This window comes from Aedes albopictus, chromosome 2 (assembly GCF_035046485.1).
Source record: "Aedes albopictus strain Foshan chromosome 2, AalbF5, whole genome shotgun sequence".
NCBI lineage: Eukaryota > Metazoa > Arthropoda > Insecta > Diptera > Culicidae > Aedes > Aedes albopictus.
Window position 1 is genome coordinate 128,062,650 of NC_085137.1, and position 21,374 is coordinate 128,084,023.

A 21,374-nucleotide genomic window follows, 5' to 3' on the forward strand; every position below is an offset into this window, starting at 1 on the left:
GGGGATATTGCACGATGATGCGGATTAAGTGGCTTTATTCGGGATTGGGTAGTAGTGTACTTGCACTTAGTTAGGTCTGCTTAATGTTCAACAATCTAAATGTGTTTTTGCTATTAAAACCAAACGCGCGTTTTATGAGCCTATGGGCAATAGTTTGCAATTGTTGGGTCGTCGGAGTGACGCGGTATTTATTCAGCTGCAAGCGAAATGAAGAAGGGGAAATATTTATGATTACATATCGCGATGTGATCGATATGTATGCAGTATAAATTACACGAAACAACGACCGCAGTCGCCACGGTATGAATGGTAAATGTCAAATATGATACTTTGTGGTGCGAAAGGAAAACATGGATTACCAATAGCGAGCTGTACAGCTACATGGATATTGCATCTGTTTGTCTATCCCGCAAGAAATCGGAGAATGACGCAGTGTGAGATTACCCAGTGGAAATGCATCACTAGTCATGCTTTAGTGTGATTTATTTAACTGAGATTGTGGCTAGAAATAGGGGATATCTATAAGGGCTGATGAATATTATTTATCAGTTTTATTCATTTGAGATATCTCCGATTTTTTTTTTGTAGAAATTAGAACTAGGTATTGCAAGCTCCTGCCAAGAAACTTTTTTATATTTATTTTATCTAAAAAGTACTTTGGTCAGCTGGTCCTGCTCAACAAAGTTCAATGCATGTACGAACCCCCGCGTCCGAAACAATCAAGATATAGCCCATCACGCTTTCTCCTGTCCATGTCGGAAAACATGAACCATTCGATGAAATGTGTCGCCTCACGATAGGAAAGCTCTAAGGAAAACTTTTGGTCTGTTTGCCATTGCGATGCGCATCTGTTTGCTGCACTACTCGACGCTGCTATCAGTGTTGCAAGTTGCAACTGTGCACTGCTGTGCAGTCTATTGAAATTTGTTATCTTGTCCGGTGCCACCACGTTATATGCACACGTTTCGTCGAAGATTAAAAATGTGTATATTAGATTACGGCTGCGGGGATGGACAGATGAGTGCCACTGCATACACCTATCGACCAACCGGCTTCTGTATAGATTGGCAACATATCGACTAAAATGTCAATCTCGAAATTTACACTGCTGTCTAGCCTCGGCCATTGTCACGTCAATTTATCCATTTACCGCAAAAAAATATGATACAATAACAAGTGGTTTCCCGCATGCAAATCACTAGCGCGACGTGGCTAATGTTTCCGCACACGTCGACGACGGCATTCTCTACGGACTGTCGCGTATACGCTTGGTATGGCACATTGTAGCACAGTAGTCCGGAAACTAATATTTGGCGGTAGAAGTAAGGAGCAGAATATGATACCTTCCCGAGCAGGAACGCATAACTGGCACATAACTGCAGCATACCAAAGTCAGGAACCATACCAAGACAAGGTATTGGTCGGTTCTACTGATATTGGGAATGACTTATTTTGGCATTGGTATTTGGTATTGAGTCACCGACATAAAATACCTCTATGAATTATATATTATTGGTTTGGTATTGAGGACTGCTTGAGGTATTTTGCAATTATATGAAAATTGCCGGTTATTATTGAGGTATTGCAATACCTGATGACATTATTCATAGAAATTCGTAGAACAAACACCAATTATTATTTTGGATATTTTAATCCTCCTTAATACTTCATTCAGGTTGTAGATATTGGGTTTTGTATACCTGAGGTTGGCACTACTTGCGCTTGTAGGTTCTCGAGTTGGTTGGTTCCTATTAACCGCCGTTTTTTTTTCACAGCCTTGATACACCGTGGCTGCATTATCTACGCCATTTACGTGTTAACCGAAGTGCTGTTTCCACCTTTCAATCTCCTTACGTTGTTCTATCAAGACGATGCTATTCTTAACCTTATATTCGGATTGTGGCACGATACAACTTTCGTGTTTCTTGAAAATGAAAAAGTATGGTCTGGGACCATTTGAGCAGGAGCACCTATTTTGGGCACTTGCTGCTATAACTCAGTCAATTTCAAACCGATTGACTTGAATTTTCGCACATACCTAGATACTGCACGTATCTGATCGTTTCCCACATTCCGCTTCTCCCAATCGGTGTCTTCTCTTGAAAGAGTAGTAAACATTTCGTTTTTCTCCATGGAAATCTCTCAAATTTCCTCGATAACCCTTATGTGGCCGACAGGGTACCCGGGTACCCAGCACCAATTTAAAATACACGGTGTAGGGCCCATATAGCCGAGGCGGTAAACGCACGGGTATTCAGCATGACCATGCTGAGGGTGACGGGTTCGATTCCCGGTCGGTCCACACAGTTAGAGAAAAATACCGACTTCGGTATTTTTTTACCGAAATCTCAACCGTTAAGTTTGTTTTACAGGAAAAAATCGGTAAAGGTAGCAACTTTGACCGAAGTTCGTTAGAGATTGACAGATAAACGATAACACTTAACCGAAATATGTTATTTTTTTACAGAATTTCATTAAAATCCATTACCGAACGCTCAGCGGTTGAGAATTCGGTAAAAATTACCGAACGCGATTAGCTGTGCAGGATCTTTTCGTAAAGGAAATATCCTTGACTTCCTTGGGCATAGGAGTATCTTCGTGCCTGCCACACGATATACACATGCAAAATGGTCATTGGCAGAGGAAGCTCTCAGTTAATAACTGTGGAAGTGCTCATTGAACACTAAGCTGAGAAGCAGGCTTTGTCCCAGTGAGGACGTTACACCAAGAAGAGGAGAGGAGGTGTAGAAAAAAAGTAAAAACTAACTAAGTTTCACTAACAAATGCTACTTGGGCTGCTATCCTGCTGTTACATTTATTTAAAGAATTTCTCACAACATTTGAATTTGTACCCCATAGAGCATTACGGTTGTCGCTCTTAAGTGATGCACATATTTTGCGTGTCACATTTTCAACGAATGCCGCTTAATCGGTGAAATTGTTCTCTGCGTCTGGAATTTCCCTCTGGAGAGGCCCATCGCGTAACAAACTATCATCGCCGGGTTCGAGCGTTCTTTTTTCCCTTGTTCTATATCCATATCTGATGATATAGTCACTTAGTCCAGCTGATAGAGAAGCTAACAAAATGCAAATTACTGATTGTGGTCACACCTCTGACGAGAGTGGAAGAACGGTGATACCAAGGGGTAGTTTAGTTGGCATCGTTTGAGTCGTGTGTGCGGCACACGATACTAGACTGTACTCCTCTGGTCCCCTTAGAGGACTTCCCACTCGAAGTGGCGCAGGGATAAATATCACTGAGCAGTTTGGGTAGTGCAATCGTCCTACTACTTAGCATCAGATTATTATCGAAGTGCATTTCATGAAGCGTATATCTTTAGACATGGTTGATCAATGGAGCAGAACGCAAAACTTTGCAGCTGAATGAGCTTGAGCTTGAGCTTGATTGACCGCCCGTGGATGCTACTCCAGTATCGCCAGACCAGCTACACTCACACAAGGACCAATGAGATAACTGCCGGGGACTAGCAGGCATCTTCAGTGTGTGAGCGTTGGTGATCTTCTATTTTTAGGCGACAATGGCGCCTGCCACGTCAGGATGCAGGTCAATGTGGGGAAGGGGTAAGGAAGTGATGATTGCAATCGTTTGTATCCACATCTGGCCGAATATACCTCTGCGCCAGCACAAACTCATGCGGATGTTGGAGTGTTGGTGGGAATTGGTTGGCAGATGGTTCACACATTGGTGTGTGGATACCAGGGGAAGGTGATATAATTGTGTGTTTTTATTATTTTGAAGATGTGCGGCACAGTTCGCTTGATTGCATAACTTGTAGGCGATTTCTAATAGGATTGTGACACTGTGCTGTGAAAGTTTCGGGAAGGAAGGGAAACGGCTTTTTCAACCCGTTTCTGTTCTAGCGACGGCTATGAACATGTTTATATACATGAGTTGTATATGTAGAGAGCAGAGAGAAAGTAAGTATATAGAAAGATACAAAGTAGGAGGAAAGGGACGGGCCAGGGATTGAACCCAGGACCTTCTGCATATAAATCAGAAGCGGTAGCCACTAGACCACCAAGCCCGTCCCGCAAAACTTTGCAGCTGAATGTGACAAATACACTGGAACCTCTTTTTATGCACATGGCTGGGGGTTCATAATACAGTGACCCCACAATTTATGAATCGGCAAAAATGACCACAGTTTATGGATCACTCCATTTGATCAACATGGTGATTCATAAATAGTGTACAAAAATTAAGGTGATTCATCGGTGTGGGGTCACTGTAGTTATTTATATGACGAGTTCCAAAAAGTTGATATTTTCAGCACGAGCCGTACATAGGGTATTGTACCATTTGGGCAGGTGTACCTATTTTGGGCACTTGTCGCTATAACTAAGCCAATTTCAAACCGATTGATTTGAAATTTTGTATAGAGTTAGGCACGTACAGTATCTAATTCTGTACAAAAATTCAAATCAATCGGTTTGTAATTGGCTTAGTTATAGCGACAAGTGCCCAAAATAGGTACACCTGCCCAAATGGTACAATACCTTATTACTACATAAGTAGGCCATTATGATACTGAAATGAGTAGTATAAAATAGAAATTATGATACTGAGTTGCATACATCCAAATTAATCCACCTATTGGTGATAGTGCCTTTCTCGTTGAATATGTTCTCATAATCTTTCCGTCGACGAAAAGATCATAAAAGCATATTCGACGAGAAAGGCACTATCACCACTAGGAGGATTGATTTGTTGTTCCTAAATCCTGAGAATACCGTATTTAGAATAGCAAGAATTATGTCAAACCCATCATCGAATTGGGAAACTTATTAATGGCAAACATTCCGAGGTTATGTGGTTCTACCGGCAGAGTAGGAAAATATCTGACTTCGATGAGATTGTTACTGCACAATTTAGTCTATATTTTATTATTATCCGTTGCAAGAACAATTATCGCGCAAAGCTATGCCAAAATGCTAATAGATGTGCGCAGTTGCATTTAAACCGCTTCGGTATGTTCTGCGCGGTTAATCATCCTTGGGTAATTCCCGCACTTATTGTAGATATTTATGTAAGACACGAGCATGATATTATGTATGCACTGGCAAACATCTATGAGCAATTTTGCACATTTTTGCAAGATTTACATTCATTTGCACATTCATTTGCAAAGATTTACATTCATTTGCTATTATCTCAGTTCAGAAGCATGCTATCGAAAAACAATGTATGGATGAATTTAACCTTGTAGTTTTATCTGAAAGTTTGCCGAATAACATTGGGGTCGCAAACGTATACCAAAGTCGTGAGCGAGTTGTGAAGGCAACTTTCCACAGCGTGAATGAAATTTACATTCACCGCGTGGAGATTCCTAAGCAGATTCGAATTGAACAACAGATTTTAGCTGTATAAGAGTAGAACAAACGATTCTCAAGCAAACTTCAGCTTAAGAAACTGTTATTCAGCAATCTTTGTTTCATGGGCTGTTTGTATGCGGCTTTAGTTTTATCAAGATTTTGTTATCTTACACATTTTTATCGCTTGCATTGATTTTGTTCACTTTCGTTGTTCCGGTGAAGCACCAAATGCTGGTTCTTCAACCCTTCCGGTAGTCTCTAAGGTGGTCTGCGCCTATTTTCTTGCTAACCGTTCCTAAGGTTATTTAAAAAGCAGCAGTTTGATGTGTCGCATGCGTAAGTTTGGTTCACTTTTATATTCGACCATAATCGGCGGAACACCCGGAACTGATTCCGGAACATTACCGATAGTTTTTAATGTGGTCAGAGCCTGCTTTCTTGGTAATCGTTCTTCAGGTTACCGAAAAAGTCGCAATTTGATGTGTCGCATGCATGCGTTTAGTTCCCTTCTGCATTTGACTACTTCCGGCGGGACACCCGTAATCGATTCCGGAACACCACTGTTTTTTCCAAAAACATTCTCAAACTATTTTCTTGCTAACCGTTTATCAGGTTACCTAAAGAGCCGTGATTTGATGTGTCGCATGTAGGGGGTTGGTTCACTTTTATATTTGGCTACATTCGGCGGGACACCCGGAACCAACTCCGAAACATTACCGATAGTTTGTAATGTAGCATGAGCCTTTCTAACCTGCTAACCGTTCATAAGGTAATCGAAAAAGCCGCAATTTGAAGTGTCGCATGCACGGGTTTGATTCACTTTTATAGTTTGTCACTTCCCGGGGACACCCGGAACCGGTTCCGGAGCATTACCGGTTCAGATATGATCTAAGACTATTTTCCTCCTTACTGTTTATCTGGTTATTGAAAATAGCACTAGTTGATATGTCGCATAGATGGGTTTTGTTCACTTTTATAGTTGGTCACTTCCGGCTGGACCGATTCGAACCATTTTTTTAATAGGCAGCAATGGAAGGAGATTCCGCGTCGAATCAGCTATTGGTCATTTAAATCGGTTGAGGTCTAGGTTGAGGTTTACTGCCAAAAAATGATGTGAGTTTTTCAATACACACATACACACACACACACACACAGACATCACCTCAATTCGTCGAGTTGAATTGATTAGTATATGTGGCTCGACCCTCCGGGCTTTCTATCAGAGAGTAATTTTTGAAGTGAACATATACAGGGTGTTTGGTTCGTGAGTGCAAACTTTTTAAAGGGTGGTAGAGGATCATAAATGGTGAAAAAAATTGTTCTACGCATATGGTCAAATCTCAACCGTTACGTAGTTATTGAACTTCCCATGTTTTTGACTCTTATTGCCTTAACTGGCTATAACTTGAAAATGGTCAACATTATCGCAGTTTTTTTACCCTTATTCGAAAGATTATTGAATTTTCAATTAAATGGCATCTTTGAAACGATTGGTTTAGTTAAATAACTAAGTTTTGTAGAGCAAATAGCTCAAAAGTAGTGTGTTTTAATTTGTTTTTGTCAATTATCTTTGAAACATCCGTGATAAATTATAATTCTTTCTTCGGCAAAGTTGTGGCCCCTGTTCCACTCTACAATTCGTTCTTTGACACCAAACTTCTAGCTCTTATCGTTTTCTTGTAATTTCGATTTAAATGTGCGGCTTAGTGAGCAAAAAAAGTGCTTTCCTTGAGTTGCAAATTTTTGATCAAAAATGCGATGTTTAAATCAAAATTACAAGAATAGGATAAGAGATAGAAGTTTGATGTCAAAGAGCGAATTGTAGAGTGGAATAGGGGCCACAACTTTGCCGAAGAAGAAATTTCAATTTATTACGCATTTTTCAAAGATAATTGACAAAAACTAATTAAAACACACTACTTTTGAGCTATTTGCTTTAGAAAACTTAGTTATTTGGCTAAACCAATTGATTCAAAGATGCCATTTGATAGAAAATTTAATAATCTTTCGAATGAGGGCCAAAAAACTGCGATAAGTTTGACCATTTTTAAGCAATAGCCAGTTAAGACAATAAGAGTCAAAAACATGGGCAGTTCAATAACTACGTAACGGTTGAGATTTGACCATACGCGTAGAACAATTTTTTTTCACCATTTATGATCCTCTATCACCCTTTAAAAAGTTTGCACTCACGAACCTAACACCCTGTATAGCCTTTCCAGTACACTTACTGCGCTGCCATAGTGCCGCGTCAAAGTAAGAGTGGGAGTGCGCGTCCAAAGGATTTTCGTGGATTTGCTGTTCCTGCTGTGTTGATATTCTTTTTTACGGCACTCCCACTATCACGCGTAACTATAACGGCGCCCTTAGTGTACGAGAAAGACAAAAAGGTATAAATAGAGGGAAATTTGTGCATAATTCAAGTTTGGGCTTTAATGAGGGTATCTAGTTCGCGAGAACAGTTCGTGCTCTTGGGCATTTGAGGTTGGGCTAGAAAGGATTCCAGAAACTTCCCAGAGAGCCCAAAAAGGGGGTTCCAATGGGCTTTAGGTTTCAGGGGGTTGTTCTGCCAGGTTTCGTTGGAATTTCAATGGGATTAGGGCCATTTCAATAGTATTAAGGGGGTTTCAGGGACGTTTCAGGGGACTATTCAGGGGGTCTCAGGAGCCTCTAAAGGGCATTATAAGGAATTGCAGAGTCGTTTCAGAGAGCTTCATGGGGTTTCAGGATTTAAAGGGCGTTCCTAGATGTTTTGGAGATGTTTGATAGCATTTCAATGGGTTTTCAGGTCCCTTTCAGGGGGTTTCTGGAGCCTATTAAAGGCGTCCAAATGGGTTCCAGAGGCATTTTAAATGGATTATGATGATTTCAAGGACGTTTCAATGGGATTACGGAGGTTGCTGGGGCCTTTCAAGGTATTTCAGTTCAGGGTCGCATCAGGGGGTTTTAAGAACAACCCCTAAATCAAAGGGCATTAGGGGCGTTTCAAAAAATCTTGTGATGAGGACTTTCTATATCCTCTGAAACTTCCTAAAATACCTCTGAAGTCCCCCTGAAACCCCCTCGGACACCATGGAGCGCACCTGAAACCCTATGAAACTGCCGAAAACGCCTACGTAATGCCTCCGAAACCCGCGGATAATCCTTTAAAACTTCCTGAAATGTCTCTGAAATCCCCCTAAGACGCCCTCGGACCCCATGCAACGCACCTGAGAACCTCCAGAAAATGGCAGTGAAACATGATCACCAATTTTAACTGACATTCTGCGATTGGTTTGTAAGAGCGAAGCGGCCAGCGCTCGTGAGACGGTGCAATGTTGTGACAAATCATCGTTGATAAAACTCAGACCAAGCGTCCCGCCATTATCGTTGAGGTTAGGTTTCGTGGAGTGAGCGACAGTACTTAACGAGTGGGATAAATTGGAAAAGTAGGTTTCCATAGAAGCCAGATGATCCCACAGAGATTAAAATGAACAAGAATGAGTAGATCGTCCATAACGTTCATTTGGGAGACAAATCGGTCTCAAACTCGTATAGAGTAAGCACTTCTCCTTATAAATTTCTACAATTAGATAAACTTCGAATACATAAGAAACTGTGACACATTATCTTGGTCTCCAGTTACCCTAGGGGTTAAGGCTATGAATCGTCAATCCGGAGACGGCGGGTTCGATTCCCGTTCCGGTCGAGAAAATGTTCTCCACTCCCTGGGCATAGTGTATCATTGTACTTGCATCACAATATACAAATTCATGCAATGGCAGGCAAAGAAAGCCTTTCAATTAATAACTGTGGAAGTGCTCAAAGAACACTAAGTTGAAGCGATGCAGGCCAAGTCCCAGTGGGGACGTAGAGCCATGAGGAAGAAGGAGAAGAAGATTAACAAACCTTTATTCGTGTTAACAATTACATATATTTACTTGGTCCAGTGTCACCAGTCATGTCCTGACCTCTCTACGAAAGAATTTGTAATTTCTAAGCGATTTGATTTCAGAAGGAATAAAGTTCCAATTTTAAATGCATCGTACATATGACAACAAAATAAATTCATGTCAAAACTGGTCATTGTATATGAGAGCTGGCTTCCATTGGTATATTTTTTTGGACCTTACTATACATGATTAAAGCATCCAGTTTTTGTTTTATTTTAGCCGTTTGAATACCCATAGTGCAGCATGGTGGTAGAGTCCCATCCGCATAAGCCCAAAAATGTTCGCAAAACTAATTTCCTTTACAACTCTTCTTGTCCCATTTTCAGATCTGTTTGCATACGACACGTCGTTGTCGTCGTCGTCGTCGTGACCGCCGTCCATTATTATCGCCCACCCCCCAAAAGCAGCCACAGGCGTCAATCATCTGCCTGCCGCAGCTCGTCATCGCCAAAACGTGTAATTTATGTGAACAGCACACATACCCAGCACAACACTTCCCAAAGTCCAAGAAGTTCCCGAAAATCCGCGACCGTACGGTGTAGTGTCTCCATCCACGTCGTTGCGTCGTCGTCGTCGGTCGATCGGTCGAGTGGTGGTGTATGCAAATTTCCTTAAACCCATCAGTGAAGTGTCCGGCAAATCCGGCGGGTTGTCGTCGTTTTCGTTATCGTCATCAGGAAGACCGTCCGTGAAGATTTGGGTTGGGTACACAAAAAGTACCACGAATAGCAGCGCAGAGTGAGCTGGGTCGTCGTCAATCAGTGCGCGCGAAGAGCAAACAGGCTAAAAAACAGTGAGAAATGTGATGTTGGGAAAAAGTTGCACCTCGTCGAAGTCGATATCGCATCAGTAGCAGCAGCGGCAGCAACAGCACAAAAAGTTTTAGATGAAGTTTCTGACATGCGATGGTGATGGGGAAACGATGAGGAGGAAGTTTCCAGTTTTATTTGCTTCCGATCGAAGAAGTTCAACGTGCAGCGTGACCATGAGTGGGCGTTGATCGGAACGGGTGTGTTTGCGTTTGTGTACGTGTGCGCGCGCCAATTTCCATACGTTCAATTCTGTGGAAAAGTTTTTTTCCCCTTTCCGCAACTCGACATATAATCACATCCTCTGAGGCCGTAACGGCAGAGGTGAAGAAAAGTTCGTTATAGTGAGTGAGCAGCAACAATGTGTCAAACAAAAAGAAAATTGCATAATCAGTGTCATACCGGAGGTGGTGGGAGGAGGAAGATGGGGTGGCCATCGTCATCTGTGATATATTTGATAGTGATCGTACAAACTGCCGGCTGGTTGAGGCTGGGGCTAGCGAGACGTAAGTTTACTTTGCTTTATTTTTTATTTATATTCATGAGGGTAAATGTTTCCAAAAATCTATTACTATGCAAATAGGGACTGGGGCACGAAATTGGGAAAATACCTAAACCTAAGTCTACAGATACTTGCATAAAAAACAGTGTCACCCAGCATAAAAGAATAACTACAATATGTCCGGTTGTATTTATGAGAAAAGCGTTGAAGTTTTTCAAAGTTTTACCGAGTTGATATACAATTAGATGTTTGGTCGGTCCTCAGGGCTTCCGAAGATTTAGCACTTATATTTTGTGAGTTTGCCTAGGTAAAGTAGTGATTTAGCCTTGTTTTTTCATATTTGGACCACTGTGGTTTGGTTGATCCAAACATCAACTTTTCATTTATACTACACTGAAACCTCAATTTACGCTCAAAATGGCGGGAGCACTATTTCGGAATTAATGCTTAAATCGAGAGAACGTTTTTTTTTCAGTTTCAGAATTAATTGGTGGAGATCAAAATAACAAAGTTTCTAACCTGTGATAAGTTGAAACTTTATTTAGTTACAATCAATAATTTAGCAGTTTTACTACACACTCCCAACATACGGTCACGGGCCAGAAGAATTTCACAAGAACCAACAGAACTAGGAAGAAGTGCAAATGTTTTTCTGATTATTCATCCCAAGGATCAGTATCTCTAGTATAGATATGTTAAAAAATCAGTGGTTTCCTATCTACGGTCACGAGTCACGTGAATATCTCAAGAACCGTAAGTATGACGACGAAATGAAAATGTTTTCCGGGACTTTGGGGCCGTTCATAAACCACGTAGGCTTTTTGGGGGGAGGGGGGGGTCTGGCCAAAGTCTACGCTCCATACAAATTTCAAAATTTTTGTATGGACAAAAGTCTACAAGGGGGGGGGGGGGTCTGAGATGGCCAAATTTTGGTCTACGTGGTTTATGAACAGCCCCTTTCAGAAGGTCTCAGGTGGTTTCAGGGGGTTCCAAGCGAAGTTCCAGGGGGCTCGCCTTTGAAACAACTTACTTAAAGGTAGCCCCGTGGTTACCAATATGACGTCACGGGCCATGGAAATTTCTGAAGCACCGAAAGTGTTAGAAAGTAGTGCAAATATTTTTGTTTTGGGTTGATCTTCAAGAACCAAAAGTGTGAGAAAGAAACGAAATTATTTTTCGGGACTTTCAGGAGGTCTCATGTGATTTCAGGGGGTTCCAAGCGAAGTTCCAGGCGGTCTCAAACGTGTTTCAGGGGGTCTCAGTGTCATTTCAAGGGATCTTACGGGGTTCCAGGGGGTCCCATAGGCGTTTCAGACGATCTTAGGGGCGTTTTAGGGGTTCTCAGGGGGATTCAACAGAGGCTCCAGGAGTCTTAGGGGCGTTTCAAGGGTTTCTCGAGAGTTTCTGCGGTTCTCAGGAGATTCCAAGGGGATTTTAAGAGGAGTCCAGCGGCAGTTCCAGCAGTTCCCAGGAGGGTTTCAGTGGCATTTCAGGAAGTTTTAGGGGATCTCATGAACGATTCAGGGGGACGTGGGGCATCTGAATGGCCAAAATTTGGTCTACGTGATTTATGAACAGACCCATACTAAATAATCATACGCCAAATAGACCGTCACCTTAGCTTGGAAACCACTAAGCTTTTTAACGCTCCTTTATTATAAGAAGTGATCCTTGAAGACTCCTAGGACTTTCGGCTTTTGGGAAATTAGTGTGGCCTGTGACCCCAGATTGGGAACCACTAATTGCATAATCTGTAAAACCATTTTCACATTCACATCGAACGTTAGGTTCTTGACAAGTTTGCATGGCCCGTGAACCCAGATTGAAAACCCTGAGGTTTACAACACCAGCATATTGTAATAGTACTAATTGAGAAGTAGAAGTGCCGATTGCATTTCACCATATTAAACATGATAGTATCATCACAACAGAACTTTTCCCGAGTTTGTACAACGGAGCAATACAAAGTTAACTTGAAATAAAAAAGTGGTATACAGTTCTAGTTTGACGTTTGTAGTCAATCTTGTCATAGGAGAATCCAACAAAAAACCCTGTAGCCAAAATTAGAGTTTAAAGCGAGGGCAGTGCACGAGAAAAAAATGTATTTTCCACTAAAGCCAATGGAAACATTAAAAAAGGATAAATTTATATTCTGTCGTGACTCTTCCGTGACAAGTGTGTTACTTGAGGAGGCTCAGGGTCAATATATGAGGTTTCAAGGGCATTGCGGGAGGTCTCAGAGGATTCCAGCAGGTCTCAGGGGAATCTCAGAAGATCTATGGAGCGTTTCAGAGGGTTTCAGAAGGTCTCAGGGGTGTATTCTTGGGTAACAGGGGCGTTTTGGGGGTCTCAGGGAGTTCAGGAGGTTTCAGGACATTTCAAGGAGGTTGCAGGAGGTCTCAGGGAATTCCATGTAAGTCTCAGGGGATTGGTGTCTTAGAGGGTTCCAGGTGTTCTCTGGGGCGTTTCAGAGGGTTCCAGGAAGGTTTTAAGCTTCAGGAATGTAAGAGGTCTCAAGAGAGCTTCAGGGTGTTCCTAGAGTTTTAGGGGGTTTCGAAAGTCTAAGGGCTTTTAGGAGGTTGCGAGGGTCTCAGGAGCGTTCCAGTAGGTGTCAGGGGGCTTCAGGCATGTGTAACCGAGGTGGTTAAGGGACTGGTTCAAAAATAAAAGATTATCATGTTACCATGATACGCGGTACTGACCCCCTCTTTATTAAACTTAAATACTAGTTTACATTATTCACCTCTTCCTCTTTTTCTTCTCTCACGCTTAACAGTTTTGTTTTTGAAGAGACAAAAACAATTGTAAGTGGAATTTTGCGCGTGACCGTGAAATGAACTTTTGTTTGTTTTGGTCAGCACAAACCGTTGCTCTTGAAGTGACTCGAAAAATATATGCAAAGAAGTGTTACATAAGGGACAATTGTGACGACTCGTGATGGATGTAAGTAAGTCGGGTCGTCACACATGTACCAGGAGGTCTCAAGGGCGTTTTAGGGGGTTTCATGGGCGGTTTCATAGCGTTCCAATGGTTTCATGGGCGTTTCAGTGGGTTTAAAGAGCATTTCAGGGAGTTTCAGGGAATCCATGAGATGTCAGGAGGTATCAGAAGGGCGACTGGAGAGGCACGTTATCCTCCATTTGGAATTTGTACCGTTAAATGCAGGGCGCACCAAGACGTCTCAGAGGCGTTTTAGGGGGTCTTAAAATTTTCCAGGTGTTTTCAGGAACGTTTTAGGGGGTTCACGGGATTCCACGAGGTCTCAGGATCGTGAGCCACAAACGTATGAACACATCGCACCATAATGGTTTGCGATGCGTCATTTTGGCATTTTATTTTTGGTTCGCGTACGCATACGTTCGTGATCAATTTCCACCACTGGTCTCAGGGGGTTTCAACGGTGTACCAGGAGATCTCATGGGCGTTACAGGATCTCAGGGGGTTCCGAGGGTCTCAGGGGCGGTTCAATGGCTCTCAGGGGCGATTCAGTGGGTCTCAGGGGACGTCAGTTATGTACCAAAGATCTCTGGGGAGTTTCAGGGGGTCTCAGGCGGTTTCAAGGGACTCCAACAGGAGCCTCATGAGCGATTCAGTGGGTCTCAGGAGCATTTCAGATAGTGTCAAAGGCTCCATGAAATCTCAGGCGTCTTCAGGAGTGTTTCAGAGGCGTTTCAGGGTTCTAGGAGTCTCAGGGACTTGTCAGGAGGTCTCAGAGGAATCCAGAGGCATTTCAGGAGGTTCCAGGGGATCTCAGGGGCTTTCATGAGGTTTCAGGGGCATTTCAGGAAATTCCAGAGAACACAGTTGAGATTCAGGGGGTTCCAAAAAGTTTCAAAGGCGTTTAAGGGTGGGACCAGTACGGCTCTGGGTCGTTTCAGTGGATCTTAGAGAGTTGGAGGAGTTCTCAGGGGCGTTTCAGAGAATTCAATGAGGGTTCCAAGTAGAGTCCAACGAGGTCTCAGGGGCATTTTTGAGTCCACGGGAGTTTCAAGAGCTTTAGAGGGTCTCAGAGGTGTTTCAATGAGTCTCAGGGAGTTTCAGGTGCGTACCAGGAGATCTCAAGGGTATTTCAGAGATCTCAGAGGGTTCCAGGGGGAGTTTAAGGGGTTGCGAAGCTGTTCCTAAGCTAATTGGCAACGCTAGTTGAAAATTCTCGGATGGAAGTTTCTTTTTAAAAAAAGCTACTTGACTACCCTAAAGCCGAAATCGAACTAAACCTTTATTACAATATTTCAATTAATCACACTTCATTTGCCTGCATTAGCACTTTTCGTCGTCGCATGTCCACAGCTGGCCCGCGCCGATGACCGATGGTTGCCATCCGCCCGTATGCCGTCGTCAGCAATCTCCATTGTATCCATTCTGGCGGCTCCGTTGCCAACTTGTTGCAGCAAAGTCGTCAGCATTCTTTTAGCGCCAATTGGGTAGCTCCGTTGCTAACTCGTCCCTTCCTGAGAGATGAGGTTCCGTTCGAATCACGTCCATTAGAGTCAAAGGTCTGATCCTGGGTTGAATGTCTACCACTGGTTCCTGTGTGGCTATGGCATTAGATGCTTGTTAGAGTGGGTCATCGTTTATATGGAAAAATGATAAATTCAATGGTATCCCATCAGATCAAAGCTTTTTTGATCCCATTTCAAGACCCAAATAAGTGTGCAAAATTTGGACACGATCGGTTATGTCTACGTTTTGCGCATCGCGTTTGAAATTTGTATGGGGTTTTACATGGGAAAACACACTTTTTTACATTTCTCTCATAACAAGCTCGAATTTTTCTAAAACCATGTAACCGATAAAGTGAAAACATAGCCTAGGGTGTCCTGAAAAACATTGCCGAAGACCGCGAAGTGATCTGATGCTTATGAAAAAAGTTATAGCGTTGGCATTGCTTGGCGAAACAGCATGATTTTGTTGCTATTGTTATTCCTTTACATGTTAAAACATAAACACATGCATGCGGTTCGTTGGTTATAACTATTTTCACAAGCATCGGATCGCTTTGCGGTCTTCAACAATGTTTTTCCAAACATCCTAGGCTATCATTTTACAGTATCGGTTAAAAAGTTTCAGACAAACTTTTTCAAGTTATGACAAAAATGCAAAAAAAGTATGTTTTCCCATACAAAATCCCATACAAATTTCAATTGCAATGCGCAAAGTGTAGACGCAACCGATCATGCTCAAATTTTACACAGATACTCAGGACCCGAAACGGAACCAAAAAAGCTTTGATCTGAGAAAACGGTTCCGTTGACCCACACTAATGCTTGTATCTTTACAGTGGCTGATCTGTGGGAGAAAACTTTGAAAAAAACTGCAATGCCGATTATCATGCAGGGAAACGAAACGATTCCCCCGAAAACGGGCCAAGAGGGCCACTTGATACTGAAGCTAGTGTTGTTCAATCGAATATAATCCATCTCCTTTCTCATCTCCAGATGTAGGCTGTGCAAATGCTCCAAACTTAGGTTCACTATTGTAAACTGTTTCTGTATTGATATTCCGTCCAAAGGCAGCTGAATTGGGCTTTCAGCCATATTCTGAATTGTGTTTGAATAGCTGATGTTGTTGATCGTTACTTCGCAGTCGTGAAATGATATAAGAAATGTTCCCGTTAAAGCACGATTTCTGATTCCACAATTCGATGAAAAAGAAACGTTTTGGTTTGTATTCAGGATAATGTTTCCGTCGTTTATAGGGATAACTTCCTCATCAGATGGGTTCATGGTGTAGTTGCAACTAGCTTGTTGTTCAGAGAGAAGATTTGGAACACATCTGGAGTCATCGAATTCCGTCTCATGGACTTTGTATATGAACGATTCCAGTGAATTTACGATGTAGTTACCGGTATGATGATTCAAATAATTCCTTTTTGCCAAGTGTATTTGTTTATGATTAGATGTTATAGGGTAGACGTGAATCTTGTTGAAAATCCTCTTGTCTAAGATGGGTGTTTATATTAGAAGGGCCAATTCCTTGGTGTTGGTTGCGATCGTTGTATCTGCTTCCAAGACGTTATGAAGTGTAATATTTTGTTTTGATAAATCTTGATACAAAACATCTATTTCATTTTGACTAAGTATTTTTTCGTTTAAAATTCCTAATTTGGCAAGAGTTATACTATCGACAATGTGTGCTAATTTTTCTGCTAGATATTTTAAGTTAAGGAAAATGTTAATCGAATAGATTTCCGAAGATTTGGAATTTGAGAGATCTATGGCATCCTTTGTTTTGAAAACTAATTCCTTCATTTGCAGATTAAGTGCTCTGTTTATTCTAATCTGTTCATTATTATTAGTGATAAGTTGGTTTATCGAAGAATTTATGATCTTTAAATCATTCGCGTCCGGGCTACCGGCAATAAATTTCCATCCCGTACCTAGGCTGTTCCAACGTTTCTGTCTTCTTGAAGGAGACATATTTTTGAGTGTTCGATGAATCTCATCGAATTTTTGGAGAATTAGTTCTGTAAACTGGTTGTATTTTAATTGTTCAAATTGGACTCTGAGATTTGCTACATGATTTCCTAAAGAGGTAATGTTAAAATGGTGAATGTAATAATAGGATGATAACTGTATCCTTGCTGAACCGGAGTGAAATATTACAACTGGCAAGTGATCGATTCGGCTAATATCTACTCTACTACTTATAACAATGCTTAGGAATATGAAAACTCTGAAAAATAAAATGAGGGAATGGAGAAGTTAGATCTTTCTGACTTTGATATCGTTTTTGTGTACTTTCCTTCCATCATCCATAGTAACCGTACTGTTATTAACGTGTTTAATCTTGTTTTTCTTGAATCGCGGTTTATGTTTCATCCTCTGTCTAGCGTTTTCGTATACTTCTTGATTGCATTCCAGTTCTACGGATTTCTTTGATTTATTATGATACATCAAATCTTTTTTCTGTTTTTCCGAAATATTCTTGAAAACTTTTTCGATAATTTCTGGAGTTCTGGGAGAAGGAAGGATGATTTCAAGAGGAGTATGTTTGGTGGAACTATGGATGGAGGAGTTGTATTTATTGAGTGATAAAAGGAGCAAATCATTAACAGGTTTTCCCGGATTCTCGTGCTTCGTCATTCTATAAATTTCTAAGGTTGTGGAGTGGAAACGTTCCACAACACCATTCATTTCACTTCGTCCAGTTGCGGTAATATATGGTTGAATATGATGGATGTTGTAAAAGTTTACCAAATCTCCAGTCATGAACGATTTTTCACCGTCCATAACTAATATTTCAGGTGGATTATATTTCAAAAGGATCTCTTTAACGGCAGGGACTATATCGACAGCAGCTCTTGAATCAATGCATTTTATTTGGGCAAATTTGGAAAATTTGTCGATATATGTAAGGAAGTGATGGTTCTCAAGGAAAAGGATATCGATATGGGCAATCTTGAAAGGGGCATCTGGAATTGGAGTGGCTTGGAGTGGAAATTTAATAGGATTGCGGTTGTATTTATTTTCGTTGCAAATTTGGCAATTAGTAACAAAATCCTTCAACTTTTGGGAAAGTTTTGGAAAGTAAAACTTCCTCAATAGTTGTAGCTTATTTTCTTCAGCTCCCCGATGAGCTCTGTAATGCTCTTGTCGTATGATATTCCACTGTTCGTCCTCTTGTGGTACATCTTGAAGCATCGTCTGGCTAAAGCGGATTTTTAACACTCTCTTTGAGCCAAAATGTTTTTTGTAAATTTCTTGAATTTTTCCCATCAAGGGTTCTGTTGTTAATAATCCGTTAACCTTAGATACATCAAAATGGTTCTTCAGAACCTGTAATAGATAATCATCATTAAGATTGGATGTAGAAATAATTACTCTAGTGTAACTAGGAAAAGGGTTGGATATTGTTACTTTGTCTGTTCCTTCTTGCAAAATTACTTGGTGTTTAAAGACATTAATAGGTGCTTCAGTGGATTCAATATAAAAATCATCGCTATTTTCTGCAGAATGTTGGGTTCCTGTCATGGAACAAACAATTCTGCTTAAGGCATCCGCAACCACGTTCGTTTTTCCGGGTTTGTATATAATTTCAAAATCGTGTTCTTCTAAGTAAGCTTTCCATCTCTTAAGCTTTGCGTTCGTATTCTTAGGAGACAATGCAAAAGTGAGAGGTTGGTGATCGGTTAATATCTTAAACTTTGCTCCATACAAATAGTTTCTAAAGGTTTGAAGTGCCCAGTAAATTGCAAGCATTTCTTTCTCGGGTACCGAACATCCCTCTTCTGTTTTTGATAGGGTTCTAGATGCGAAGTGTATCGGTTTGTCTTTTCCCAATTCTCCCTGGGACAGAACTGCACCGATAGCAAAATCAGATGCATCAGTTGTCAATATAAAGGGTTTGTTAAAATCTGGATATATGAGTATATCGGAAGACGAAAGTAAACTTTTCATTTTCTGGAAGCATTGTTTTTCTTTGTCATTTAAATTTATTCTCTTGTTTGAGGCAGGGCTTCTCTCCCCCCTTAGAAGGTTTGTCAAGGGTTTTGCTATTTTTGCAAAATCTTTGACAAATCTTCGATAATAGCCCATCATGCCTAAAAATCCTCGGAGTTCCTTCAGATTTTTAGGTTCTGGGAACTGATTGATGGCTTCTATTTTCTTTTGGTTTGGTTTAATTCCATCTGAGCTTATTATATAGCCTAGGAATTCAACATCTTGATGCAGAAATTCTGATTTATCTAACTGGATCTTCAATCCAGCAGCGTTCAAAGTTCTGAAGATAGTGTCTAAATTTTTCAAATGTTCTGCTAAATCTTTACCAAAAACTATCACATCGTCTATATATACGTAGCAGATCTTTCCTATGTGTTCCCTAAGAACATCATCAATTGCCCTCTGGAAAGTCGCAGGCGCGTTTTTTAAACCAAACGGCATTCTGGTAAATTCGTACTTGCCGTTATTTATAGAGAATGCTGTCTTTTCAATATCGCTTTGTTTCATCCGTATTTGATGAAATCCGGACGCAAGATCCAACGTGGAGAAATATTTTTGTCCCTTTAATTGATCAATTACATAACCAATCTCAGGCATTGGGTATCGATCGGAAATTGTCTTTTCATTCAATTTCCTATAATCTATAACCATTCTAAACTTTTTCTCACCGGATGCATCTGCCTTTTTCGGCACTATCCATACCGGAGAAGTCCAAGCCGATCTTGAGGGTCTAATTATACCGTCGGCTAAAAGTTTATCAACCTGTTTCCTAACTTCTTCTGTATAGGCTGCAGGATAAGGATATACCTTTTGGTGGATTGGTACATCATCAGTAGTGTTTATTGAACATTCTACTTTTGTACCGCAAGTAAGTTTGGTGTTCGGTTGATGGAAAACCTCTTTGTGGGCATCTAATATTTTTTTAAGCTTTTCTCTTTCGTTAGTTGACAAATGAGAAATTCTGAATAAATTGTTTGATGATAAGTTATTTGAAGTTGGATTAACGGGATTGTATCGTGAAAGTGACACATTTAGAGTTTCATCGCCTTTTTTCAAATGTAAAACGTTATTTTCTAAATCAATGATTGCATTTAAAGATTGTAATATACCTGTACCAATTATTCCTTTAAAGAATGGATGAAATTTTTTAAGCAAAAACTGAGCAGTATGGTTTATTTTAGGATAAAAAAAGTTAATGTCAATGGCAGACGAAGCATTGAAATTCCCATTTGCACTGGATATATTGTCCGCTTTAAAGTTATATGGTTTTGAAATCTTATAACTGTACGCTAATTTGGACTCAATCATATTGACATTGGCTCCAGTATCTACCAGGAAAGGAAATTCCCCAATATTAGTTTTCAAATAAATGTACGGAAGAGTTGGAATTACCAACTCGGTTTCCATTCTAAAAAAATAGTTTGGGATGATGAGGAGGGTTGTTGAGCATCTTCTTGATTAGCGGGGCCTGCCTCAGTCGTCTGTACATCACCATTATGATTATCGGGCTGTGTTTGCTCCTCATGTTCTTGCGCTTCAAACTGTGATTGATAATAATAAAAATCGTCATATCCTTCGTACCCCTCGTAATCAGGATATGCATAACTGTATTCAAGCGGATGAGCTAACCGTTTGAATTGTTGTGGTTGATTAAATGGAAACGGATGCGGTCCTTTGACTCCCATCGGAGGTCTATTACCGTAATTTATATTTCTTGATCTGATACTCGGATCCACTTCCATCGGTTCCGGTTTTGGGAGTGGTCTGTTGTTTGGTTGAAATTGTTGGTTTGACATGAAAGGTCTTGGTTGAAATTGTGGAACTTGGGGTGCAGCATTGTATCTAGGCCATTGAAATGGTTGCATAGGGACAAATGGTTGTTGAAAACTTCTATGAAATTGTTGAAGTGGTTGTTTTTTGGGTGGTAATCTGGGTGGCATTCCTAAATCGACTGGTTTTGGGATATTAGACGAATGTTCATTTCGATAGGGAGCTGATCGAGTGTCCATATTGAAATATTCTAGACAGAACTGATATGCATGGTTAAGTGTTTTTGGAGCGAACGTTTTCAGAAGCTGGCATAACGGTTTTTCTAATCCTCTAATAAAAGAATCAATTGCTTTCTCTCGAAAGTAATCTATATGAGAATTTGCATGTAGGAAAAATTTCGGTTCAGTCTGAACTTGGGCAATAATTGAAGACAATAATTCATTTACCCGAGAGTAATAACTCCCTAAACTTTCATTATTTGCCTTCTTGATGGATGTTAACTCGAAATCTAATGTTTTCAGATCTCTTTTATCTTTATAATATAGTAAAAGCGTATTTTTGATTTGATTCCAATTATGCATGATAT

General features: G+C 40.8%; 2 protein-coding genes across 11 annotated transcripts in view; one reads left to right on the forward strand and one right to left on the reverse strand.

Moving 5' to 3' along the window:
* Positions 1-21,374, forward strand: part of LOC109417728 (vascular endothelial growth factor receptor 1) — a 176,812-nt gene that overhangs the window by 76,923 nt on the left and 78,515 nt on the right. For all 10 annotated transcript variants that reach the window (XM_062850372.1, XM_062850373.1, XM_062850371.1 and 7 more), the window contains one exon: positions 9,593-10,581. In XM_062850372.1, coding sequence (XP_062706356.1) covers positions 10,437-10,581 — 145 coding nt within the window. In that variant the 5' untranslated portion in view covers positions 9,593-10,436. The remainder of the gene's footprint in view (positions 1-9,592; positions 10,582-21,374) is intronic.
* LOC115255929 (uncharacterized) lies at positions 14,722-17,281 on the reverse strand (the record flags this gene model as incomplete). The annotated part of the gene is given in 2 exon segments (XM_062854637.1): positions 14,722-15,135; positions 15,849-17,281. Coding segments are annotated over 2 exon segments (1,581 nt in total), but the record flags the coding sequence as incomplete, so codon positions are not given.